At 40.6% G+C, this 27867-nt stretch overlaps 1 protein-coding gene across 1 annotated transcript in view; it reads right to left on the bottom strand.

Moving 5' to 3' along the window:
• The window catches only part of PHEX (phosphate regulating endopeptidase X-linked), a 115291-nt gene that overhangs the window by 53635 nt on the left and 33789 nt on the right, over positions 1–27867 (bottom strand). Inside the window, exons 7-12 of the mRNA XM_005231903.3 lie at positions 26623–26739; positions 20810–20893; positions 20327–20472; positions 13683–13776; positions 8192–8320; positions 4573–4674 (exon numbers count right to left, since the gene is read on the bottom strand). Of these exons, the coding sequence (XP_005231960.1) occupies positions 4573–4674; positions 8192–8320; positions 13683–13776; positions 20327–20472; positions 20810–20893; positions 26623–26739 (672 nt within the window). The remainder of the gene's footprint in view (positions 1–4572; positions 4675–8191; positions 8321–13682; positions 13777–20326; positions 20473–20809; positions 20894–26622; positions 26740–27867) is intronic.

The following is a 27867-nucleotide window of genomic DNA, read 5'->3' as shown; positions in this document are numbered from 1 at the left end:
ACAGCAAGGTATACAAGTCTGGCCTCAGCCAAGTACAAAAGAAGGTGGGCATCAGTCAGAAAGCAGGCAGCAGAAAACATGCAAAATAGTGAGTATCCAAATCACAGAGAGGATTTACAACTAATTCTCTTTAAAGCCTGCCAGATCATTTGCATTACAGTGTTGTTATCTAAAGATACAGACACCATAAAGAACAGAAAAGTAGTCTAAGATGAGGTGTTTTCCTAGGAAGGCTCTCCATGCTTACAGTTCAGACATGCAGATCATGCATCAACTGTTTTTTCCTTTCAGAAAATGAGTAAAAATTTTGTTAATGACACAAATATGTCTGAAGTTAAAGGCTAATGGCAAACTAAATGGATCACATGGAGCAGGCCCAGCAAACAAAAACCCGGTTTCTACAGTTGCTTTCTTTCCAGAGCATTCAAAGAATTCAAGAATATGAGATTAAAAATACAGAGGAAAAGAAAGATGTGTGAATCACAGTTATTTCCATGCTGTATACGGTCTGCCATAGAACTTCAGGCAGGACCTTTATTCTGCTTTGCTATAAAGGACAATGTGAACAGCTACTGATGAAAACATAAAAGACCAAGACATTATTTACCTAACTTCCTTTCTTTACTTAATAGGCAATAATAATAGGATATAACAATATAGAATATTTCAGCTGTAAGGGACCTACAACAATCACCTAGTTCAACTTCATGACCGCTTCAGGGCTGACCAAAAGTTAAAGCACTGTCCAAAATGCCTCTTAATCACTGACAGGCACGGGGCATTGACCACTTCTCTAGGAAGCCTGTTCCAGAGTTTGACCACGCTATCTGAAAAGAAATGTTTCCTAGTGTCAAGTCTGAACCTCCACTCATGCAACTTTGAACCATTCCCACAAATCTTGTCACTGGATACCAGGCAGAAGAGGTCAGTGCTTCCCTCTCCATTTCTCCTCCTCAGGAAGCTGTAGAGAGCAATGAGGTCACCCCTCAGCCTCCTTTTCTCCAAACTAGCCAAGACCGAAGTCCTTAGCTGCTTTTCATAAAACATGTCTTCCAGCCCTCTGACCAGCTTTGTTGACCTCCTCTGGACGCATTCAAGGACCTCAGCATCCTTCTTAAATGGTCCCAGAAGTGCGCACAGTACTCAAGGTGAGGCCGCGCCAAGGCTGAATACAGCGGGACAGTCACCTGTGTTGACGGGCTGGTTGTGCTGCGTTTGATGCCCCTCAGGATGCGGTTTGCCCTCCTGTCTGCCAGGACACATTGCTCACTCCTGCCGAGCCTGCTGCCGACCAGCATCCCCAGATCCCTTCTGCAGGACTGCTCTCCAGCCGCTCCTCTCCCAGTTTATATCTGTGCCCAGCATTACTCTGTCCCAGGTGCAGAATCTGGCATTTTGACTTGTTAAATTTCATCCCATTAATCATTGCCCAGTGCTCCAAGCTATCTAGATCCCTCTGCAAGGCATCTTGTCCCCTAAGATTGTCAAAAGCACCTCCCAGTGTGGTATCATCAACCAACTTGCTAATAGTGCATTCAACTCCTGCATCCACATCTTTGGCAGAAATATTGAACAGAACTGGCCAAGGACTGAGCCCTGAGGAACACCACTGGTGACTAACTGCCAGCCAGATGTAGCCCCATTCACTACAACCCTTTAAGCCCTACTGTTCAGCCAGTTTTTCACCCAGCACACTCTGCACCTGCTCTTCTCACAGTTGGACAACTTGTCCAGAAGGATGCTGTGAGTGACAGTATCAAAAGCCTCAGTAAAATCCAGAAAAGCTACACCCACCATCTTCCCTCAGTCCGCTAAGCAGGTGACCTTATTGTAGAAGGATATCAGATTAATGATGAAGAAGGTGCCATATTTTGTTCTGGAAGTAGAAACAAGCAGAAGATGCTCACACAGGCCTCAAATTTAATTACAGAGTATCCTACCCTAACAAAAAAAGAAAATTCACTGAGATGTGAGTAATCACCGAGAACTAGAACAGTTGTTTTATGTTATTTGGCTCAGCCCAGAAATAACTGGTTAAAATACTACAGTTTACCTATGCAGAAGATCAAAGCAGAGAGTCCTTTCTGGCCTTTGCCTTGAAGAAGGTTACCTTGTGCATCCCACTGTGCTCTGTCATAACACTAGTCTCTATTTTGATAGTGGTCCAAAATGAAAAGTAAACCTGAGACAGACCCAGGACAATACAATTTGCTCTTCAAGAACAAACCAAGATCCTTCCTAAATTGTGAACTCCATGGCACTTGCACTGTCCTCACAGATGCAGGTGACATTTACTGACAAAGAAATGTCAATTTTACAGAGCTATAGAATAAAGTAATAAAGTAATACTGGTGTTTAAAAAACAAAACAAAACACAAACAATCCCCACTCCAAAATTCCTGTTGTCTGTGCTGCTTTATTAAAGTGTAAGTATTAAAAAAGTGACAGCATTATGTGCTGGGCTCAGGAGATCTAATTGAAACAGAGAAACAGATTTTGAAGGTTCTGTTGTATTATAAATCCTAGATTTCCCCAGTGAATTATCTGACCATACATGTAATGAATCTTTTTCTTGAATTAAAAACACGCCCATCCAAATATCCCAGGACAAATCCAATATCTATCATTAGCAACAAATAGTAGTTAATAAACACACACAATATCCATGTCTGGAAATCTACCAAAATACCCCTCTAGACTCTTTCCTTTTAAGCCAAGTAGCTGTTTCTGTGCATCTAAACTGAAACTTACAGTTATAAGTCCTACCTCATAATTGTTGCTGCAATTTCTAAGTCAGTACGTAACACTTGTGTCTTGCAAGCTTGACCTTGTTCCTATGTCAGTAAACTATAAAATTTTTGTTCAAGTCAGTGAGAATGGATTAAACCATCTGCTATTCATAGTACTATGGCTTGTAGTATTATTTTTATCGTACTGCTTGAATATCATGCACTGTTTGGCCCAGACTTACCCCACTAACTCCAGAAACCTAAACGAGATGCCTGAATTGGGAGCAAAGTGCCATAAGCTGCCTAAATGTGTCAACAATGGGAAACAGGCATCTCTGTCTACAAAGGACCTAACCTACCTTCTGAACAAAACTGTCCCTAAATTGTGAAAGGGAGAACTTTTTAGGGAGTTTATTAGTTTGTGGCAATAGTTCTATTGTTTCTCTGCTGAAAGGCAGGTAGGAATTTTGAACAGAATGGTTATGCAGATTGTTTGCTAGAAAAATCAGCATCAGACTTACGTATGCCTGTAAAGGTATATAAACATATCTCTATTAAGGAAATAATTAGAAAATCTTCCTGTGCTTATTTTGCACCAAATTTGTCAAATGTCTAAATTACAGAACATTCTATTTCTAAGAGCATTTCTAGTAAAAAACCAAGCGTAACAGCCAGTAAGAAGTAGTAACTGCAGTCCATTTACCTTCAGGTTAGCAGCAAATAAATGCCAACTTACTATTGTTATCTTGCTATAGCATTTATTGGTGTGCTTATGCAGCTATTTCATTTGCACATCTGTGAAGAGAATTGCTGTATAAAATGTAAATGGGCTGTATATGGCATTTAAAACTTTCCAATGATAAAATGTCTCAACAGCCTTTTCATCAGAATTATAAAAAAACTTTGAAGTCCATGTTTGTTTTTAAATCAAAATGCTGTTTTTATTCAAGCACAGTGAGCTGGAACAGTTCAGCTGTACTTGCATGTCATTTATTCAAAGAGGGTATTCACTAATTCACTGATACCCACTGCCTCAACAAATAAAGAGACAGTCCTACACATTTCATTTCATTTCATACGCTCTTCCTTGTTTATACTTCTTCCAACTGCTGCTCTAGGGGCAGAGCTCTGCCTTTGGAAAAGCTCCCTTTCCATTTATCGCATGCTGCAAACGTGAAAAAAGAGTGAAAAGGGAGCTTTGACTACCTCCTCCTGCCATCACCTTTACACCCTGCATTTTACTGCCACTCCATCGAAAAGTAATCAGGACCAGTAATGTCATCCTTGACCATAACACTTCATAACTGGCATTACTCTACTGGGAGATGGGTGTTCAGCTGGGATGGCCATTGCACTCCTGGAAGATGGCTTTCAAGGTAGGCATGACAGAAGGTACAAGACCTGGAGTACTCTCATAACCCCTTCTAGGGTGAATCCTCCATCTTCACACCAAACACCTTCAGCTGCCCCAGTTGTTTTAGATACCATTTTCTGTTTGTAGGCTGTTGTGCCCCTGACATCCCAATCAAGATGATGACCTTGTCAAGAAAAGCCACTGCACAGGAAAATCTGAAATAAACTCACAGTCTACATCAACCAGAGCCAGATGGGGAAAGCTGGAGACAAGGGAGGAAGAACAAGGTAGCAAAAATAACATTAGTGGAGAAGCAGGAGCTCAGACAGCTCAAACTTCTAGCAAAACAAATGTGGCACATGCCCCTTCACAAACAAAACAATAGGTAAATAACTGGAACTGCAAGTACAGTCCATGACATTCTATTCTCATTCAAGTCAAATCTTCAATGTAACAGGATTTTATCCATTCAACATTTATATCTGTTACCTTCTCATAAGCTTTTCTTTTTGTTTCAGAGTCCATCCAGTCATTTTCCTTTTCCAACATGTCAATAAAAGCCCAGCGAACTCCTTCAGTCAACTCTTCCATCTGCAAAACATTTAGCAAACCCTGCCCCAGTGAAATATGTCATGGGAGAATCATTATAAGAAAAGGTTTGGTGCACATAGAAGCAATGGATTTGGTTAGACCTTAAATGATTCCATCTCAGACAGTGTCTGCTATTCTTTCTGGAAGGCAAATTTCTTCCTTCTCCAGTCCTCAAACACTTCAGAAAATAAGTTTCTTTCCATTTTCTTTTCTTCAGGTGAACCACACAACCTGTTCATTGCCGATTCTTCCATGTCACAATTGTGGATACTTCGGTTCTAGATCACTACCCATGCAGAAGGAGCCAGCTCTGAGGCATTTGCACAGATAAAACCTTTTCTGCAGAGAGAGGAGCATCTGTAGCCTTGTTTGGTTTATGTCAAACTGAGACACGCCTTATTAACACTGCCAGAGGACTGAATTTGGGCTGGCAGGATCATGATCCAAATATAAAGCAGCATCCAAATATTTAGCCTGCATTAATCTGTATTTGTGAAGTACTCATACTCTATTTACTCCAAGGATAGAGGCCACAGCTCACAACACTGAGCAGCCTTAACTGCTCCTGTGGTCTTGACCCACGAGTGACAGCTTGCATCTGTGCAAAGCTAGGAAAACTCACAACCATTTTAGCTTGGCTGCTTCTTCAGACATCTATACAAAGCCACAAGCATACCACAAACAAGTAAAAAAAATGTGTGTGTATATATATATATATATATATATATATATATATAGGAGTGGTTAGTGAGTATGCACACTAAGAAAACCCTAAAATGACACAAATCAAGAAATCTAATGGCTTAGAAATGCATTATATTAGTCTAAAGAGTAGAAATGTCCTCATGCCTATGCATCTGTCTGGCAGCACAGCCCAGAAAAGTGTATGTTATCTGTTGCTTCTGTTTATTCCAGTAGATGAACCTCATGACTGATAGCCACTGAGAATATTGTGAGAGAATTCAGTAGAGGCAATTCAGGGGATCCAGCTGTTGCTTGAATCCTTTAGCACAGACCAAACCAGAGCTGAGATAGCAAAAGACATGACAGATAATCATTACATTAAGCTTTGTGTTATCAATTATGTTACATTTAAAAATAATAAAAATGTCAAGTTTCGGCGTTTTATATAATTTTATTCTATAGATCTAGTAGCTCTGAAATGTCATAAAAAACAGGGACGAAACCCTGGCAAGTAACATTACCTTCAGCTAAATTGTCATTTATGTATCAGATGTATATTTTAATCTGGAACTGTTCTTTATTTGTGGTAGAGCCAGGCAAAACATAGCAAAGCTCCTTTGATTATTCATTTTTTCCTACCCTTTTCAAAAAACACTTTTTTTTTACTTTTAGAGACAATATGGAATTACTAGAACAGGTCTAGCATTAAATATGACTCAACAGGCAAACATTCACAGTAAACTGCATCCCAGGGAATAGGGTAACTTAAAGATATTGATGACAGAGCACTGACTCAATTAACTTAGTGCACTAATGAGGTGAACTCCCTGTATTTGGAGGTTACAAGTTCAAACTCAAGCTCTGCAGCTGGGCCCTGGTGTATACTTAGGCTTTATGCACCAGCTGTAGCTGCAGGGGGCAGGGGGAGAAACCTATTCCTGCAACCAAAGTTATTACTGAAACTGCTCAGGCATAGCTGTAAGAAACACTGCAGGCGCTCTGGGTTAGAAACAGTGCTATATTTAGACACAAATAATGTCTTTCTTGATAAAAGGGGAGAAGTATCTAAGGTATGAAACATCAATCACCAAACAGAGGAAAAAGAATCCATATTATCCATAACTCAGGATTTGCTTATCTTAGACAGATATTTGTCATGAGCCAGGGGGGGAATCTGTACAATTAAGAATGCTTTTCTCAAGTGCTTTCTTACTGCTCAAGAAAGAGAAATAGAACTGAAAGCCAGTGAAATTAAAATAATAACACTGCAAATGGTTAACCTGAAAAGCACACTTCCAAATGGATTGCAACAAATTTCACCTGTATCTAATTTTATCTCTATGCGCAGTTCATTATAAGTCTGAATCTTGTGATCTACTCTATAAATTTTATATGCATTTCTTATTAGGGATACTACTGTGAATTCAGACTTGATAATTTTTCAAAGACTTGGCCTGAGAGGAATGTACATTCCAAAAAATATTTTAATTAGGTCACCTTTCAAGAGAAACCCATTTTCTACTCTATCAGCTCCTCATAATTTTCCCTTGCATATACAAACATGAAAAAGTGTCTGCCCCTTCATAAAGTGTACATTTCTTATAGTCTTTCTCTTCCCACTTATCTTGCACAGAGGTGACACTGTGAGTCCCTGAAATATTTTTGCCACTAAACTGCCAAATAGCACAGCACAAGCTCAGTCAATAAGCAGGTGACTGAAAAGCTGGATCTCAAAACGGAAACTCTAGCTGAAGGCAAGTAGCAAAAGAAATGCAGAAACTGAGAGGGAAACACACGTCATAAAGATCTGGATGAGCCAAATCAGAGTGTTGATCTGTCTAAAATGAAGTCCTTCCTTGAGAAAACAGTCGAACTAGATAAAGTCAAACAGACACACACTCAGGCTACTGAGCAAGGGCAGTGCAGGACTATCACAGAGCTGTCATTCTCAGCGCAGGATGCTATTTGATGTTTCCTAAATGGTTGTGCCTCTCCTGCACTAACAACTAAGTTCAATGACTAAATTATCTAATTTTAAGTTGATTATTGTTGGAAAATCAATCGCTGGGAAGTAGATACTGGAAAACCTTATGAGAAAAATATGAACTGAAAATAAGACATAATTTATTGTGACGGGTAATTAATCATTTGAATATGTTATTAAGAGAAGTGATAACATAGCTATGCTTTAAGTTTTAGAATGAGGATGAACATCCAGCTAAAAGCTGTTCTCTGGACTCAGCAGTGTGGAAGAACACTTCCCTTCACCATTGAGCAAAAAAGCTTTGAATCACAAAAATAAACTCTCAGTATGTGGCTCTAAGCTTCCCTTAATTCGGGCCAAACATCAGTTGCACTTTTCTTAGACTACAGGTGTAGCACAGACAGCTTCAAAAGGGTAACCCTGAAGCAGAGAGCTCTTGACCAGTCTTAACTAGTCAGTGAAAAGTTTACTATAATGAGTTACACTAGCTATACTAAACTGTTTCTCACCAATACCTCTCACTCTGTTCCTGCACAGCCTGGCTGTCATTATTTATGCAAATCAGTGGTGTTCAACCTGGTTTTGGTCTCACTACGTATTTGTCTGAAGGACTGAAGATGGAAAGAACATGCAGGGCTCGGATGGACAAAAAGGTGACATTTCTTCAAATTTGTTCCATTTTCTCCTTGTCTTTCCCCCCCCCCACCACCCCCACCCCCTCCCCCAGCCCCAATTATAGCATTTTCAATAATCTTGTCTCTTTTTAAACTTTGGTCTAACATCAGGGGTAATCTGTGAGGAGGGAGACACTAATTAAAAGTTTATAGACAGAGATCTCAGAGGACTCACCATCTCTTTCTTGTCTTCTTGAAAATGGGCATTCACAAACATCTTACCCACAACATAAGGGAGCGCGCTTTCAACAAGGTCCACACATTTATCCCACTGAGGCAGCAGAGTTGTGGTTCCATGGATCACCTGTTGGCAGGTGCATGTAGTAGGTCTTAACATCATACTGTTTAAGAAGAACAAGTCTGCATCCACATACAGTATACTCTAAAGCGTATTTGTCAAATAGCTACCAAAAGGAAACAATAATGATACTTTACAGTTATTTCCATTGTCATCAAGTGGTATGACAAATCTTTTGAATGGCACAAAACAGCTGTAAGATTTTAAACTTAGAAAGAGTACAATGCTAATGACTTAGAGAGGCTAGGCTTGGAGAGTTAGTTACAGGATGACATTCCCAAGCGCCAGCTTTGGGCTAACCTTGGTAGTCTTTCTGTGTTAAGTGGAGAGACACTTCCCTCTAGAAAATCCCTGCTCTGAGCTATCTTGTGAAAAAATTTCTCTCTCTCCACTGACTAGATGAGAAGCCTAGGGAGATCATCCTCATGAAAATGAGGTCTGTCCTTATGAAACACCACCTACAGAGCCTTCCACTGCCATGAACTTATCTGTGCTAAGGATGTCTACCATTGGTAAGTACACTTCCACACCTTTTTGCCATTTACCTGTCTAGCTACTCTTACCACAGCCTGTGTAAAATAAATAGTTCCCTTCAGTTCCTTTCTCAAACAGTATTTTCAGGAGGAAACAGGTTTGAATCAACAAGAACACTGAACACATGTTTGTACCCCAAAAATCTCACTCCATGTTGTGGTAGAAAGGTGCTGGCAGAACACTTTGTGTATTTTACTAAATTAATGGTGGTTAAATACACACTTCCAGGCTCTGATGATGTCCCTGCACAACCATACATGAGCTTAAAAAAAGACATAGTCAAGAATGGCCAACACACCAATGAACAAGGCAAAACAGAGCTCAATCACACTGCTACCTTGGTTTCTGTTTCTCATGGGAAACATGTTACTGTGGGTGCTTACCCAGCTAATGCTACATTTTCTTATCAATGTAGATGTTGATTTTTTTAAAGAAGTGCACACAACAAAATATGAGACAGGTCCATGTAAGCAATGGCAATGCTGATTTAAGAATTTTTTGCTGTTTACAAGGTTCAAAGAGTTCCCTTTCCACTTAAGGAACTTCTTAGGCTTTTCGACAGGGAATAAGAAAAATCCCAGTCCAGTAGCTAACACCTGTCAGATGTGTAAAGGCACAGCACCGCCGATACTGGACCAGATCAGGCAGCATAGGGATTTTGGCCTCTCACATACTATACAGACGTCTTAAGCACTGATCTAGCAGTTTCTAAGCCTCTTCTTTTCCCCGTTCTTCTCTTTTGAGCCCAAGATTCGTTTCTAGCAAAACTAAAGGGTCTGGATTTGTTACTTTCCAACAGGAAACAATCTCATTGGAAAATTCCAGAGTAGCTCAACCCTCAGCTATTGAAGGTCAGATATTTTGCTAGTTCTAAGATTGATTTTCTCCATCATATTGCCTGTAATTAAGCTTAATCAATGATTCATACTTAAATACCCCAGTGAATTGCATTTTCAAATGCTTTTTATTAAATACTATGTGCACTAATAGATTTTCAATGACAGAGAGAACACTGCTTCTGTAAAAAAACCACATTAACCAACCACTACATAATAAGGTAATAGTTTCCTAAACAAAGCCAAAATTGAAAATAAACGCCTTTTCCAAATTCTGCAACCTTCATATATAACACAGCACTCAAAAAAAAAAAAAGAAGAGAAATAAAGAGAGAAGAAAATTTCTCTCCAGGGTCCAAGCAAGACCACAACGGAGATTTTCCTGATGCAGGGGAAGAAGGGGAGTCATGGCATTAGTCATCAGAGCTTGAAATTCCTTCTGAAAGCTCTGACTATACATCAGCCACAGAAGGAGTCAGGAGACAGATCTGGCTTTTAGACTGTGGCATATTATTATTATAACATAATAATTACCATTATTTTGAGGGAGGCTTGACTGTAAGGAGGACAGAAAGGCAGCACAGGCTGTGAGACCCATACAAACAGAACTGAGAGGAACAGATTATCTCTCGCAGCTGGTTTATTGATATTTATATTACAACAGCCAACCAGAACTCTCTCAAAATGTTCCTTCTAATGTTAATGTAGCACTCTAAAACACAGTACTCCAGGTAGTAACAGGGACTATAAATAGCAGGTTTCAAGCCCTCCCAGTCAATTCAGAGCTCCACAACACAGTGAACTGATCCGTCCCACAGGTGCCACTGCACATTTGCTAGGACTCAAAGCACCACTGCAGAGAAGCTGCTGATTGTTGCTGATGTGGTAATCAAAGCACTTTCTCTAGAGTCAGCAGGTTTGCCCAATTTCTCAACCTGAAGTTTTCTGAAGTTTCATCATGTCTTTTCCCCCTCTTTTTGCAAAGTGTTTAAGTATCTTGATGCTAAGATTTCTATGTGTAAGATGTAAAAGCCACCAATAGAAAATGAGAACCTGATAGGAAAAAAAAAAATACTACGCTTATGATGGGTGAGGCTGACTAAATTGAAGAATGAATAAAAGATATGGTCATGCCTTTTTAGTAGTTGTGGGAAAATCACTTTGAGGGGGGAAATTACAGAATACTGGGACATAACAGGATTTGTAGTATTATAACAACAAGGGTAAAATACAGTTGCCACTTTCAGGACAGTTGGCATGCATGGAATCTACTCCACCATGGTTCCCTGGGCAACGCAACATGCTACCCTAGAGGAGCAGTGGAGGGTGATGTGGAGACCCCACAGCCAGGCTCTGCTGTACTCCCTGCAGGGCTGGGAACTTGATGGTAACATGCTGCTGATAAGCTGCATAGCGGCTGTCAGATGAGAAATATGAGAAGATGCCTGTTGCTGAGCCAACAACTGTGGCGAAATTATTTTCCTTAGATGAAACTTGCTCATTATAATCTTGTTATAATACTAATGCACACCTCCATCCCAAAGTTACCCACCTCCAAGGCACGATCACCTCCCACTGAGCATCACTATAGATTTCTTATCAACTATGTTTTTAAATGAAAGCGAAGGAATTTTACACCAATCAATAACGAATGTATGACTAGAGTCACTCAAGCTCCACCTGAGAGTAAAGAAAAGTATTAAAAGTTAATGAATGAGGGGAGAAGTTAGGGGAGACTCCATTATAACTTCTGGGATCAGTTGACGGGCTGAACCTGTCTTCTCCCCCATAGGGACATCTACTGGGTAAGAACTTTGTCTTATGCATGCTAAACAACTAACTCATGCTACCTGTTATTAGTGATTAAGGTTTTGGTTGTATACAGCTTGGTTGTATATAATTTCAAGTTGTTTTTGCAGACAGTCCCTATCACCGGCAATCACGATTAACTTGTTATGATTTTATAATAAAGTGTGTTATTCCGCAAACTGCTAGTGTGAGTCCTTTGCAGACACGAGCAGTTGCCGGCAGTGGGTAGCACATTCAAATAAAGTGGGAAGACCTGCTGACGGGTCCCCCTAATTTTGTTGGCATGTTTCCCTGAACAAGTCAGTCAAGTGGCCCTCTGGTCCAGTGGCACTGTTCAGTGAAGGGTCCCTGTAAAGGACGCTGACAGACTGATCGGGCAAAAGGATCTCAACTTTCCTGGGGTGCTGATAGAAAAATCAAACACCCAGGGTTGAGAAAATCTCCCCTGCCTCTTTTCACATGACAGTAGTCATTCAATGTTTTCTTCACCTACCTAGCAAGAGGTTGCTGGGTCCTCTCTATGAACCCAAAGGACCTGTGTGCCCTTGGTCCTCCAGCCTCTGACTGCACAAATCTGTTCACCAAAGCTTTTACCTCAAACTTCATTTCTCATGTCCTTTCTGCTGACTTGTGAAGTCTGTTCCCCTGAGCTATTTACAGCACTTAACTTTAGCTATTAACTATTAGCTAGTGCTGTTTGCTGCGCCTAACTAAGTCCATTTCCAGGTCCCAGGGGCAGATAATGGGAATGAGCTGCTGACTCACTGCCCTTACTGTGCTGTTCTTAAGTTTTCATAACCAATTACACGAAACCCTTGATGACATTGTTAATATGCATTGAATCAACTTGAATTAGATTTCTCCCTAAGCTTCTTCAGAAAGTACCCAGAGAACTGACAGCAGCTAGTCACCATATCAACATGCACAGTATACAAAACCTGAAGTTTCCTTCCAGGAATTTTTCTGGTCACAATATAACTCAATATAACTCAGCATTATGCTGCAGACTGACTGATGGCTAGCAATAGTCTATTTTGTTTGCCTAGGAAGGAATGTCCCAGGAGGGGACACACTTACAAACTTGTCACTGTGGTTCTGACGGCCAGTTTCTCATTTTTGCACAAAGAAAATGCTGTCTTTAACAAGACTGATTTGAATATGATTTCAGAAGTTTAAGAGACTGTGTTTCCCGTGTAGCTTCCATCAGGCTGTTGGGATGTTATTTTTAGGTATGTGATTAACTCAGAACTATTCCAGTGCTACTCAAGGAAAGACATTATGGATGCTTCAATTAGCTACCTTCATGCCTCACCAGGGAGGACAGAGCACCCACACCTCCTGTACCACATCACTGGTAGCATCATGCGAGCCTCTTGTTGTCATGACGCCACCAAACAGCTAACTTTCATAATGACAAACAAAAAGTTCACCATCTAAAGTGGTTTGGAAAAAAGAATATAAAGCACCTTTCAGTTTCAGTTTCATCCTTGGTTTGCTTGAAGAGCCCACAGGATTATCAGGGTGACATTCTATTCAGGGTTCACTTAATCAAATGTGTTTCACATAAATGACTATATTACTTAATAGATAATTAGGTCTGCTCTCGTAGCTTGGGGCAGTGACTAACCTCTTCTGGGGCTTCCACAGCCCCAAGCTGGAAGGCACCTGATCTGCTTCTCTGTGGAAATTGCGGGTATATAGATGTGCTAGAGCTCAGGCTGGCACTAGAGCATGAAAGAGGTTTGAGCAAGCTTAGAAAAGCTGAAATCTTAGGCTTTTGTTTTACCAGAGCTATACTCACACATGTGTAAACATTAGGTTTTTTCAAAAGCTTAGATATTGGCCAAACAGGTGTGGCCTCCAGGAATAGCACAGGCCTCAGCCTCGGCATGTAACTCAAAAACTTTCCAGCTTTCAAGTTTCTGCATAAGAAGACTAAGATTTTTAAAGGGGAGTGGGGTGTCTCAAAACCTCCTTAACATAATCTAAAAGACATTTTGCCTTAGTGTCATATACAAGAATATATATGTCTTAATTTTTTTAGAGGAAGACTCCAACACAAAAAGTTTATTCCAGAAATTTATCCAGCACAGAAAACATTTCTTATTTCAAAGGTGTAAGCAACTATAAGGAAAACCAATAGTGTCAATATTAGTACTATTGTAAGTCTTATAATAACGCTAACTTACCCGAGAAAATTCCAGCCATCGATACTGAAAACGTCTACTGAGGTTAAACAACCTTGAATAAACCATCCTCCACACCAGATAGTTGGCAAGAGTCCTGTTAAATCAGACATATTTTTTTTTTATCAGACATCTAAATGCATATGATGTACCGCAAAGCACTCAAAGAATTATCTCTACAAACATTTCAACCGAATGGTGAATTTTCACCTTGAAAATTTATGGGTGATGAGCAAATTGATAAATCCCTATTACACAGAAGATTCTGTATGATTGAAGCCAGTTAATATGTAATTGCACCATGATAACCATCTGCTAAGGAATATTTATAACGAGTTCGTCTCCTAGTATGTCATTTTTAGGTAATGCTTTTTTTTAAAAGGCAGTTTTCATTTTCCATAGAAGTGGCAAGAACTGTGTCATAATAATAGTTGCATGAAAGTTCTATCCAGAGATAAGAAAAAACCTAATTTTTCTTTTGTAAATCAAAGTGAATATTCTCTTTCCTCATTAGTAGGGCACATAAACTGTAACTATGAAACAGAATAGGTAACAGTCTATCCCTTATAAACTATCATTATCTCATATTTGTATCTTTCATTAGAAGTTATCAATATGCTTTTAAAAGCTCTTTCTACCCACAGAGTTATTAAAGTAGTACCACTCTTGTTTTGTCAGATGGATAATTGAAATGCCAAAAAAGAGAAGTCTCAGTAACAAGAACCTCGTAAGAACTGAGGCTGAGAGATCCAGGAATAACTTGTTTAAAGTTCTTGGGAGACCTGACATCCATGCCCCTTTTCTAAAACTTCAAGCACTTGACTGGAGGATTTATTTAGTCTAGATTGAGCTACCCCCATGCTCAGCAGTAGCTGTATGAGGTAAAGGTGCATTGTGAAATATGTGATTCAACTTCAAACAGCCTCAAAACAAGTCCAAAAAATGGCCTACATGTATTATTCTCATCTTGTCCTGAACATGACATCTTTTTCAGGTACAGTCATTGCTCTGAAGCTATGGATATCCACATGTTTGCTCTCCACTGGGATATACATAACATTTTTTGGCAGGCCATAGACTTCTCCATAGGGAGGAAAACTGCTACTTTGCAACCAAACTTACTGTTATGGACTGTCTGAACAACTCCCCCATCTCTAAAAATCCCATTTCAGCAATCTGTCATTGCCACAGATGCGGAGCTGCGGAGCTGCTCTACAGTGTCACTCTATTAACTTAAATCACAGACACATTCCATACTGTTCCCTCCTCTGAATCATAACAGGTTATAAACACACTTTGTGAGTGTGTTGTCTTCACAGCAGCATTTGCCTGAGCCATAACTTGAGTTTTGCCTCTAACCAAGGGTCAGTCCATCCAGACAAGATCTCCAGCTTAAGATACCTTGTTGCTGGAAGCTTACACTCTGGGCCACTCAGATGGGAAGGTGATAAAGAGGTGAGAATGGAGGGGTTTAAGGCAAGCTATAACTACATATTGGCTATTCATGACTGAGCACGTGATAACCCCATAACTCCAGCAGCACGTGCACATCCTGGTGGGACACTACACCAAAAGCAGATGGGTGGCTGTTCACTCTCCGAGGGCTGGCTGAGATGTGCACTGGGAACCACCAGCTGGTGGCCCGGGAAGGCAGGCACTGCGCAGGGCCGCTGGATCTGGCTGTCCCTGCAGGCTGCTCCAGCCGCACTGGAGCTAGCACAAGTGTGCACACCCACATGAACCTGCATGGCAGTTGTGACACACTGGGCAAAGCCTGCTTTACTCAGTTAAATCTGCATATCTGTATAGGTCAGAAATATGGTCAACTCAGTTCACACAGGAAAACCTGAGGGTGCAATCTCAAGCTAACTGTCACCTCAAAGGCCTGACACTCACTAGTCTGCTGCCAGTGGTGGCTTGTAAGGGAAGCAGAGAATTGCTGTGATTTATAAGTCCTGCCTTTTATCCTCATAATCTCTCACACCGGGCATAATTCCTCTTTTTGTACACAGATATATCATATAGTACACGCAATACCCACAGTACTCATAAAACATATCGAAAAAGCTTTTTAGCATGAATAATGTACATTTATAACATAGTAACATGTTGCAAAAGCCAAAACAGCTAGCTCTGCTTAGATGATCAAACCATTCTGACAGAATGCTTAAGGTCATTAAAAATTCATTCCAACCTATGATATACCAGCAAGTACAGATTTTCCCCTTAACACATTTCTGACAATGTGGAATTTCCTCATTCAATGACAACTGAAGCACCCTAAAAATGCTCAGCTCTCATTGGTTTTGTAAATGACTTGAACTCCACAAGCCTCACAGCCATCCACCTCACGTATTTCAGCAGAGCTGAATACCATACATGTTCCTACAGTAACTACTCTGTGGATCTAAAACAGTATGCAAGTCCTACAGATTAAAAGGTTGAAAGATTTAATTTCAATCAAAAGTCTTTGGTAAAAAACCTCAGCTAAATAGACTGCTATCATAAACCAATTATATGTTACAATTCAGTACTTAATTGACACAAAAAAATTCTCCCTTCTGTGTTCTTATTCTTATCTAGTAGTATTTGCCCTTATGTTTGAGTTGGGGAACCTTGTCAAATTGGTTAGTGAATGAAAGATCAAAAATTTCTAAAGAATGAGCCTCAAAAAGGTGATTTATTCAAAGACATTAGTATCAATGGGAATTCAAAAACTTTTGTATCGGGTGTAAGTAATGAAGGCAGCTGTCACTTTCAGGGAATATCCCACAATTAATGGGGTATGTTTTAAGTTGGGAAGGAAAAGAAGCTGACACATCCTAAAACCAAATTGTCTCATGAGATTGTAATAATTTGTGACTGTAATCAGACTAGAATCCACTGATGAATACGATGCTGTAAAACAACAGGAAGGTTTCACTTCAAAGCCCAGAGGTGTGTTTATTTGCTGAGGGGGGCAACAGGGGAAAAGGTTGAGAGGTTTTGTTGTTTGTTTGAAGGGCAATGTTCTTTATTTTGTTTTTCAAAACAAAACAAAACCATATTCGCTGTTTACCTATTTGGGGGATGATCATTTTACCTTTTTGGCTAACTACACAAACTTAAAGCCAATTGGTCATCCTCATTTGGTTTAAAAACTGAGACTTTTTGGTTATTAAATGCCTCTGCTGCATATCTTGAGGTGATTTGCATTCCAATTTCACAAATAATTTCACTGAGGCTCAGAGGAGTTAACCTCTTCACATGGAGCAAAATCCAACACACAAACCATACAAATCCTCTCCGCTCTTTTGAAGAGACCAGAGCATTTGTTGTTGTAACCTTTCAGAAGAGTACAGTACATAGTTCCCTATTTAAACTTCAGAATGACTGTTACAGAAAGAAGTGTAGGCTCATTCTTAACCAATATGACCATTACTGTGATACACACTCCCAGAGGAAGTGGTAGAGTTTGTTTGCTGGAACAGTTAAAATTATAACAGTGCTTATGAATATCTACCAAGGAACTCTCTACCCTGTCTGGGAATAAAGTTGCTGCTCAAGTAAAATTCTGTGAGTTTGTGATAGTCCAATCAGCAGACATAGTGGCAATTAAAGAGGATAGATTTAATATGAGATAGATTAACAAATTAGTTGACATTTTAGGAAAAAGATCCCTTTCACAGATTTTGAGATCTGCTTGAAATCTTTGTATTCAGAACTGAGAAATGAATCAAATCATGAGTAGTGAAAACCTGCCTGTATTGCTAGAGGCACTAGTTCAAGTCAAATTATTGTAACTTCTCTAATTTTTCTGAGGCAGGCTAAAATCAGGAAGAAGAGTGTCCCCATCCCTCTCTATAAAGAAAATTCCTCTTAGGCTTCAGTAATTACAGAGTACTTCTGTATTAATTGTCCCATACTGCAAAGATCTGGTAAGGTAAGGCAAAGCAAACTAGTTATTCATTCTGACATCCATGAGAACGATAAAGCTGCTTCCTTCAACATCTCCAACAAGGACACAATTTGCTGTATCCTATTTATGGCTCACACATAAAGCCCAGCACACAGGTAACAGAGAAGGGATACAAGGGGCTCCTAACTGGTGCCAGCACCATCCTGTCTCCCCTCTCACAGGCCACAGATGTATTGGAGCTCTCATTTATACCACATTTAAATCTCATTTACACCACAGCTACATTTATGTTTTCAACATACACCTCTTCTTCCTGTAATAGATACAAACTCCATTAAAAATTAGTCAGTACACTAAAAACCTGAAGGAATCCCTGAAGACCTCTTATGAAGGTGTGACTTACTTCAGTACCGAACATCTGATGTGACAGGCTAGCTAGCCCACGGCTGATGGAAACTCCTGCGGGCTAGTTACTCAGCTGCTTGGGCAGCTTACTGTGGAGAACCATGCTCATGGGCTGGACTCACAGCAGTGCCCTGGCTTGGGAATTCCAGATAGACCTCCAGATCACACCACTGCACATATTTCAAGCTCCACAAAGTAACCTGATTATATGGAGCAGGGTTGTCAGGTAAGTAACAGCCTTATTCTACTAAATTCACTCTACAACCTGCCAACGTGCTATTTTCTGGTAACATTGCTATGTGAATGATTTCACAATTCAAGATTGTTCAGCAGGTTCTCCAAGGGAGCAATTTTTAATAACATGACTGTGAGTCCATATGACTTGCCACCTCCATCACAGGGAACTGCTCTGTAGCTAGACTTAATTTTTGCTCCATTCTTCCCTCTGCCTGACACAAACTTCATGGAGTACTTGCCAAATCACTGGGGCATGAACCATCTTTTTGTGCCATTTTGAACAGTACCTATGCCAGCAGGGAGCTCACCTGGGAAGGGGACACACAAGGCATTGGAATAAAAGTATAATTTAGGGATAAGAAGGTTTGTAACTGGAAAGTATATGAACCCAGTGAAAGTAACTGCTTCTCCAAATGACGAGAAGTTAATTCACATTCTAATCACTGTAGCAAATCCAAAATATGTGAATGCTTTACTAGGAATTTGATTGGTCTAGATATTTACCCAAATTCATCATATTTGATTTAATTTAACCTTTAAAATATCATATGGAGAATGTCAAATGAGATTACCTGAAAGAAAATAGCCTTGTTAAACTTTCAGAGTTCACCCTACAGGGAAATGCTAAGACCTCATTGTTAGGAGTTCGTATTAAGATATTTCCTAATTTTCTTAGGCCAGATAACAAAGTTACTTCTGGAGCAGACTATGACATTTTAAGTAATGAACATTATCATTTAAGAGATAAACATGAGCTTTGTTATCATGCAGTTTGGATGGATTTTATGTACAAGAATTTGAAGCCTGCCTAGGTGGAGTTTAGCACTATTTGCCATTTCTAACAGTTTATGATGCAAATTTCTTAGGGTAAGACTAAACAGAAAACGCTTAAGCCATCATGAACTCTAAGATATGCAGTGTGAATATACTGGAAATCAGACACTGCTTTTGCCCACCTACCCCAGCCTGTGGGGTCAGGAAGCTGGTCTCAAGCTTTGCTGAAGACCAGCATTGCCGTTCTTTCTGGTCATTACTCCAGCATCACTCTGCCATGACACCAGGCTGGCTTAACTCTTCTTCAATACTCAGATTTTCCCTGAATAAGACTCTAATGGAAAAATACTTCAGGCATTTACTATGTCATTACACAATACATCTGTGTATAAGTGTATTTGTACACAGGGAATAACTAATTCTCTGTTGTCTTGCTACATGTGGATCCTCTAAATCACTGCTTTATCCCCACTGATGTAACTAACTTTGAGATACAAAGCATCGACAGTTCAAACTGTCTAGAAGAATTTCTTCAGGAAATTAAGATTGGCGGCACACTAATGACAATTGTCTGAATTTTATAAAGAAAGGAAGTTTGATGATCTGTAGGCAGATCAATCATTTTTATTTTTCTTATTGTCTTATCTATGTGTTATCTTTACAGGTATTATGAATTAATGTAAGCATTCTGTCACTGGCAAGATAGAGCAACAATATAAGACTAACGCTTCTGAATCAATCTTTTTTTCTGAAATATAAATTCAGTTGTGGCTCTATTGTACAATCAGTAAAGAATGATTTTTGGAGACAACAGCCTAACAATATTTTTTAAAAAGTTCAGCAACACACCTCAGCAGAGAGCAAATTACCAGAGAAATCACTTAGATGTCAACAATGATGTTTCAAAATGGGATGTCATCTTCACATACACTTTTTCATCACACTGCCCAAAGCTATCTGGCTTCCCTATGTGCAAAGCACATCTACTATGTTTAACCTAAGCTACCTGCATTTTACCACTATGGTTTACAGATGTAAATGATTTCACAAGATACAAGACCCCATACAAGTAAGAGATAATGAATGTATCTGGAAAGAGCAGCTTTACTGCAACCTGTGTTTTCCATAAAAAAAGAAGTGTTGAAACTGCAAATTCTCCTAGTACACACAAGCTAATATGATATCCTCATTCAGACAAAACCAAACAGACCTTTTGCCTAGAGACTAGAGAGACCTGATTCCAAGAATATCTGAAACACCTGGAAAACCCAGGAAAAGCCCAGCATTTGATGTCCCCTCGTAAGTGTGGATGAAACCGTCATAGGATCCTTACTTTTTCCTTTCATTTTCTAGTATCCTGAATAAATCTTTGAAGTACTGGGGAACACGGACAATCACATTTTCTGAAGGACCTATATCTTTGAGCTCAGGATAGAGTCTGGTGTCAATCACCTTCTTGATGTATCCCAGCCAGTCAAACTGCAATGACAAAAAGAAGGGTGGTTAAAGCATATTATGAAGCAAGATGGTTTATTAACTAAGTTGCACCTTTGAGACTAATGGTTTCAAAGCTTTATTTAAAAGCTTATTAAAAATTTAAAAACTATTGCACTTTGTCATTACACATAATTTCAAACCTCAGTAAAATATATATATATATAAATATAAGTAACTATATTTAAAAGAAAATATATTGTAATTGAGTACACACATTCCTAATGATATTTCTTTAACATGCTGCTCTGTGCACTGAAGGCAATTTTAATTATATAGGTCAGAAGTTAAAAGAATAATTTTGCAATTACCCCCAACCAACCTGTGGAATCATGGCACTAAGCTCCGATATGTTCATTTTATTGTACATCACCTCACTTGTTCTATTTTCATATGGAATCATGATCTGGGGGGAAAACAAACAAACAAAAAAATCAAAACAAGGATTATCTTGCAGGGACCTCCTCTTATATCATTGCTGTCCATCATAATCCCAGTGAAGAAATATCTTACCATCTATTTTCCAAGCATTCATAGCATTAACTTCCTTTTTTGAAGATGGCATTTAACTAGTAGAAATGGAACACAGTTCATCATCATCTTAACTCATTACTGGGGAATTTAACGAGCTGCACGTCTTCTTTGAAGATATTAGACCAATTTTAGCTCTGATTATACTAAGGAAATGCATGTTGATTCATAAGAGATACAAGCACACCTAGACCATTAATACTTACTCATCCTGTCATGTCAGGTAGAAGCCAGTTCCAAACTGTATGGTTTAAAAGGTCAAATCTGAGATAAGTATGCTGAAGTGCATCTTGTCTCTTGGATTTAAACATGTTCTTGCTATGGCCTGACTAAATTTGAGGGAAGAGCCAGATACACACAAGTTTCTCCTCATTTTATCCCACCATCCTGATTTCCATAGCAGGAAACCTGGGTATATAAACCAGACATGAACTGGTTCTCTAATCAGGCCTCTCATCTGGATGACCAAAGGAGCCAGACATCAGGATCCTCTGTAGTGTCAAAGTCCAAGGACACAGAAAAAGAAATCCTAAATATAAAGCAAGTTCTTTTATAACTGATAGGGGACATTCAGATTCTAAGGTGGCAGTACGGTTCATAATAGAAAAACAAACCAAGTACAAGATATAGCTCAAAATTTTCTCAGTGTTCAAGAGGAACAAGAATTGCCGATGGCAATTCCAGCTCTGCTCTAAGGTAATTCCTACATAACAGGCTGTATGCTGTGCAGTTTAAAGAGGACAGAGATTGACGCCAGACTAACCAGACAGCTGGCAGTTGTCCAACCAAAATTCTCCAGTAAGTGTCTGCGGTTTTACTATTGCTCAAACCACACAGGAAAAAAAAAAACAACTTTCTTCTCCCTTTCTGCAAATTTTATTTTATCTGACAAATCTTTAAACTCTTCTTGAACCCGTTTGCTCCCTTGGTCTCAAAATTTTCCCTCTTCCTCCAGTAATTCAAATTTAACTGAAATCTTCCTTGTACACAACAAGCTCTCTTGCAGCATGCTGCTCCCTCCAATATCCAAAGTATCCTCCCTTTATTCTTGCTGTCTCTGCCTGAGCACACAAGTTCTCCATTACATACTTTCTCTTACAACAAAAACAGAGGAACACAGGATACAGTAAAAACCTAAGTAGCAAACAGGACTATCTCCTTTGAAATCACAGTAAAATGTTTATATAAATCATTGTGCTCATTAGGGATTATGCAACAATCCATGTCCCTGCACTCATGTCTAATATCTGAATAAATTTTAGGAGGATTATTCATACTAAGAGGAAATTAGGGAACCATAAGCAAGTATGGCTTGTTGCATAACAGTACACATTACTGACCCTGAAGGCTCTTACATGATCCAAGTCATCTTATATGCCCACTTCACCTATATACTTTATAGATTTAAACTCTGTAAGGCATTCTTTAAGTAAAGTATTAGAGCTACCAGAAGTAGCGATGCATCTTCTTACCACATAACTAATAACCAGAAGAAACGTTTTCTGTTTTTCAAGTCTGCTGGGTCACAATGAAGTATCTGCTCATTAGTTCATCCACATTGGGTAACTGAAGCTGAATATTGGGCTTTATTTAGAGGTTTGACAAAATTTCATCTTTCAGCAGGGAGATGGAAACACCAAGTTACTACTGTCGTGAATGGCTTTCAGTTTTGCACACACACACCATTGGGAAGCATCACTGCCTTTCCTCCTGTAGACTGCAGCAGCAGAACTCAGAGAAAACTCCTCTGCTGCATCACTTGTCCTGTACACAGGCTTCTGTGTTAGCAGGAGACCCAGCATTTCACAAGGGACAACATCTTTCTGCAGTGATATGCAAAAATCCTCATGTCAGCTGGCAGTTCTGCAAATCAGTGTCAAGGTTATAGCTCTAACTTTTGCTGGTTTCCCAAGACTGAAGCTAACTTTTCTCTCTGGCTTTAGAAGAAATGGAAACAATAGTGGACTTGCAGCTCCCAGGAGTGGGATTCCTGCAGCAGCCCCACTGAAACAGGGATACAGGGAAACAGAAACATTCCTTCAGCCCGCAACAGTCCTAAAGCATAAATTAAACTCCACAAGGGGGAAAAAAAGTCATCAAGTAAATCAGTCAGAACTGAGCACCAAATTTAAATCTGTTTAGCTTTACTAAATTCAATTGGACCTCTAAATTAAAACTCATGGAGTTTCTCATCCCCTCTCCCAAGGTGCCCCATGAAAGCAGCTCAGGAGCTAACTGTGGTGCTGTTGTAACAACTGCCCTCTCACTACCAAGCATCAATATCCCATCTGGGTCTTGCACTGCTTTTAGACTGTTCCTCAGAGAACCAGCCGATCTGCTTCTTGAATACATGGTAATGTATTCTCAACATAGCTGCCCAGCAGGGACTCAGATTGTGCCCAATCTCAAAATTACAGTATAATAATTTAAGTTTGAAAATACCTTTAAGATCATTCAGCCCAACCATTAACCTAACACTGACAAGTCCACCACTAAACCATGTCCCTAAGTGCCACATCTGCATGTCTTCTAAATATCTCCAGGGATGGGGACTCAACCACTACCCTGGGCAGCCTGTTCCAATGCTCAACAACCCTTTCTATGGATTAATTTCTCCTAATATTCAATTTAAAAATCCCCTGGTGCAACTTGAGGCCATTTCCTCTTGTTCTATTGTTTGTTTCTTAGGAGAAAAGACTGAAAACACCCACCTGCCTACAGCCTCCTTTTCACGTAGTTGTAGAAAGCTAGAAGGTCTCCCCTCAGCCTCCTTTTCTCCAGGCTAAACAGCCCCAGTTCCCTCAGCTGCTCCTCAGAAGACTTGTGCTCCAGACACTTCACCGCCTCATTGCCCTTCCCTGGACACACTCCAGCACCTCAATGTCTTCCTTGCAGTGAAGGGCCCAAAACTCAACATAGTGTTCAAGATGCGGCCTCACCAGTGCCACGTACAGGGGGACGATCACTGCCCTGGTCCTGCTGGCCACACTATCTTTGATACAAGCCAGGATGCTGCTGGCCACCTTGGCCACCTGCCGGTTCATGTTCAGCTGGCCGTCGACCAACACCCCCAGGTCCTTTCCACCAGGCAGCTTTCCAGCTGCTGTTCCCCAAGCCTGTACCATTGTGTGGGGCTGTTGTGACCCAAATGCAGGACCCAGCACTGAGTCTTGTTGAAACTCATACCACTGGCCTCAGCCCATCTGTCCAGCCTGCCCAGATCCCTCTGCAGAGCCTTCAAGCCCTCCAGCAGATCAACACTCCTGCCCAGCTTGGTGTTATTTGCAAACTTACTGAGGGTTCACTCAATCTCCTCATCCAGATCATTGATAAAGGTATCAAACAGAACTGGCCCCACTACTGAGCCCTGGGGAACACCACGTGTGACCAGCCACCAACTGGATGTAACTCTGTTCACCACCACTCTTTGGGCCTTGTCATTCAGCCAGTTTTTTATCCAGCAAAGAGTACAGCTATCCAAGCCACGAGCAGGCAGTTTCTCCAGAAGAATGCTGTGGGAAGTGGTGTCAAAGGCTTTACTAAAGGCCAGGCAGACAACATCCACAGCCTTTCCCTCACCCACTAAGCAGGTCACCTTGTCACAGAAGGAGATCAGGACGGTCAGGAAGGACCTGCCTTTCACAAACCCCTGGTGGCTGGGCCTGATCACCTGGTTTCCCTGTACATGACATGTGATGGCACTCAAGGTGATCTGCTCTATAACCTTCCCTGGTATTGAGGTCAGGCTGACGGCTCTGTAGTTCCCTGGATCCCTCTTCTGGCCCTGCTTGTAGATGGGCGTTATATTTGCCAACTTCCAGTCACCTGGGACCTCCCTGGTTAGCCAGGACTGCTGATAAATGATGGGAAGTGGCTTGACAAGCTCTGGCACCATAAACTTGTGTACATCTAAGTGGGCAGCAGATCACTGACCATTGCCCCTTGGATTGTGGGGGCTTCATTCCACTCCTCGTCCCTGTCTTCCAGCCCAGAGGGATGGGTACCTGGAGAATAACTGGTCCTACTGTTAAAGACTGAGGCAAAGAAGGCATGAAGTACCTCAGCCTTTTCCTCATCCTTTCTCACTGTGTTTCCCCCCACATTCAGTAAAAGATGGAGATTCTCCTTAGCCCTCCTTTTGTTGTTAATATATTTCTAGAAACACTTTTTATTGACTCTTGGGCTTTGGCCCTTCTAAGTTTCTCCATGTATAACCTCATTATATCCTTGTAGTCCTCCTGAGTGGCCTCCTCCTTCTTCCAAAGGTCATAAACTCCTCTCTTCTGAATTCCAGCCAAAGCTCTCTGTTCAGCCAGGGCAGTCTTCTTCACTGCTAGCTCATTTTTCAGCACATCAGGACAGCCTACTGCTGTGCCTTTAAGATTTCCTTCTTGAAGAATGTTCAGCCTTCATGGACTCCTTTGCTCTTCAGGACTGTGTCCCAGGGGACTCTGTCAACTGGCCAAAGTCTACCATCCAGAAGTCCAAGGTAGCAGTTCTGCTGACTCCCCTCCTTACTTCTCCAAGAATCAAACCCCCTATTATTTTGTGATGACTATGCCCAAAAAGGCCTCCAATCACCCCAAAGTCCTTCTCTGTTTGTGAACAAGAGGTCCAGCAGGGTACCTTCCCTAGTTGGGTCACTCACCAGCTGTATCCGGAAGTTCTCTTACACACACTCCAGGAACTTTTTAGAGTTTCATCTCTGCTGTGTTGTTTTTCCAGCAGGCATCTGATAAGTTGAAGTCCCCCACAAGAAGGGCTAGTGATTTTAAGACTTCTCCCAGCTACTTATAGAGTATTTAATTTGCTTCTTCATCCTGGTTGGGCAGTCTAACAACAGACTCTTACCATGATATCTGCCTTCTTGGCCTTCTGCCTGATTCTTACCCATAAATACTCAGCCCTATCATCACTGTCATCAAGCTCTAGACAGTCAAAACACTCCCTAACATGCAGGGCTACTCTACTGCCTCACCTTCCTTCCCTATCCCTTCTGAAGAGTTTATAGCCATCCGTTGCAGCACTCCAGTTGCATGAGTCGTCCCACCATGCTTCCGTGACTGCAACTGTACCATAGTTTTCCAGCTGTATTATGGCTTCTGGTGTATTGGTGCAGATAAACTTCAGTTGGGCTATCGATACTGTCACCTTTTTGGCAGGACAAGCCCTAATTACTACATGACCATTCTCAGGCACTTCTGTGGTTATTAACATATCGATAACCCCTGCATCTTTGCAGCCACACAAATCTCCATCCTCTGCCTCCACTGAGATTGCAGACCGAAGGGCCTAACTAGCACACCATCCCTCAAACATTCATATGCCACCCCCAGGCTTATCTCTAGCGAGCCTCTTTGACATCCTAACAATTTAAAGGACCAAGAATATTTGGTTAAGGGTTTTTCCCCCTGAGAATAAAATAATCAGTTTAACAATTAATTAAGGGAGAAATACTGTTCATCCTTTCTTCATCAGAATCTGTTCCTTCTGCTTCTAAAAAACACTATTGCTAAGGCTGTTAGTACAATGGTTTTCCATTTTGAAAAAGGATTGCACTTTTTAAAATAAAAGCTAGCTTGAATGCCATGTTAGATTACTAACCTCAGCTATTTTAACTTCCAGTCTTAGAACTGACTTCATATCAGATTCAGCTCGTGAGGCGTTTGCACCCAGAAGCACTGCTGTATCAACCATGAACTGCAAAAAGGCATCTCGGTACTGTAAAGAAACAAAAAGAGTGAAATTACCACTGGATTTGCTCTTGAGCACAGCTGCAGCAGTAGATCAGAAATGGCCAGCTATAGCAAGGAATATAATACTTTTTACTTTCATGCCCTAGCAATCAAAGTTGTGCTTTCCTTACCTTGAATGACTGCTGTCACCAAAGAAAAAGGAGAAATAACACCATAAACATACTGTGCATGACAGAGATACCTGCTGTGGTTCACAGAGTATAAATCTCGGGAAACGCAAATGACACTTCTGGATTAGACTGGCAACACTTCTAGCTCTTACAATGGGATTTAGACAACACGTATGAGTGTACACCAGCACCAGCTCATACAGTAATCAGTGTAGGACTGAAGAAGTACTTGTATACAAGTGCAAGCTTAGTGGCTGAGAAGATAGGGAGATAAAGGGACGCTCCGCTTAGCTCTCTTCTCCGTTCCTGACATGGCACTGTAACACATGTACCTGCTACAGTGCTCTGCTCTGCTCTCCACGGGCTATCCTAATAAAGCACATCTTAGTCTCAGTGTGTATACGCCAATTTTAGAAAAATACACTGTATGTAATGATACTGTAGTGATTTATGTGCTACCTCCCCCCTAGCATAATCTTTCAGAGATTTTGGAGGGATCAGATTACTCCTCATCAACTCCTACCAGCTCACAGTCCAACAAAAGCAAAAATATATCCCAACACATTTCCACCTTTAATCTTTTAGTAGATAACAATTACTTGTATCCTGGCATCATCTAGTCTGATAGATGCAGCTAAAAAAAACTTACTAACCTCTCAGGGAACTCAAAAGGGAAGCAAAACTGTAAAAACTTTGTCAGTAACAATGACCTGTCCCCCATGACAACCGAAGGGGTTGTTTCCTTTGAGCCTTGGACTGTATGTGCTGGATACTGCCCGCAGGCCTTCATCGAGGGAGGGGGGAAAAGGTGCTGCCATTGCCAAATATTGATACATCAAAGTCTTTGATAAACATTAATGGCTTCACAACTGCTGCCCTTAGAAAAGCAGCAAGAAACTGTGCTGTAGCAGAGAAACCATAAAGCAGGGAGAGGGTACGTGGGGACAGGATGACACGATAGGAAATGAATACTTAATACTTGA

This window comes from Falco peregrinus, chromosome 4 (assembly GCF_023634155.1).
Source record: "Falco peregrinus isolate bFalPer1 chromosome 4, bFalPer1.pri, whole genome shotgun sequence".
In the NCBI taxonomy this organism is placed as follows: domain Eukaryota; kingdom Metazoa; phylum Chordata; class Aves; order Falconiformes; family Falconidae; genus Falco; species Falco peregrinus.
This window is presented reverse-complemented; position numbering and strand designations above follow the sequence as displayed.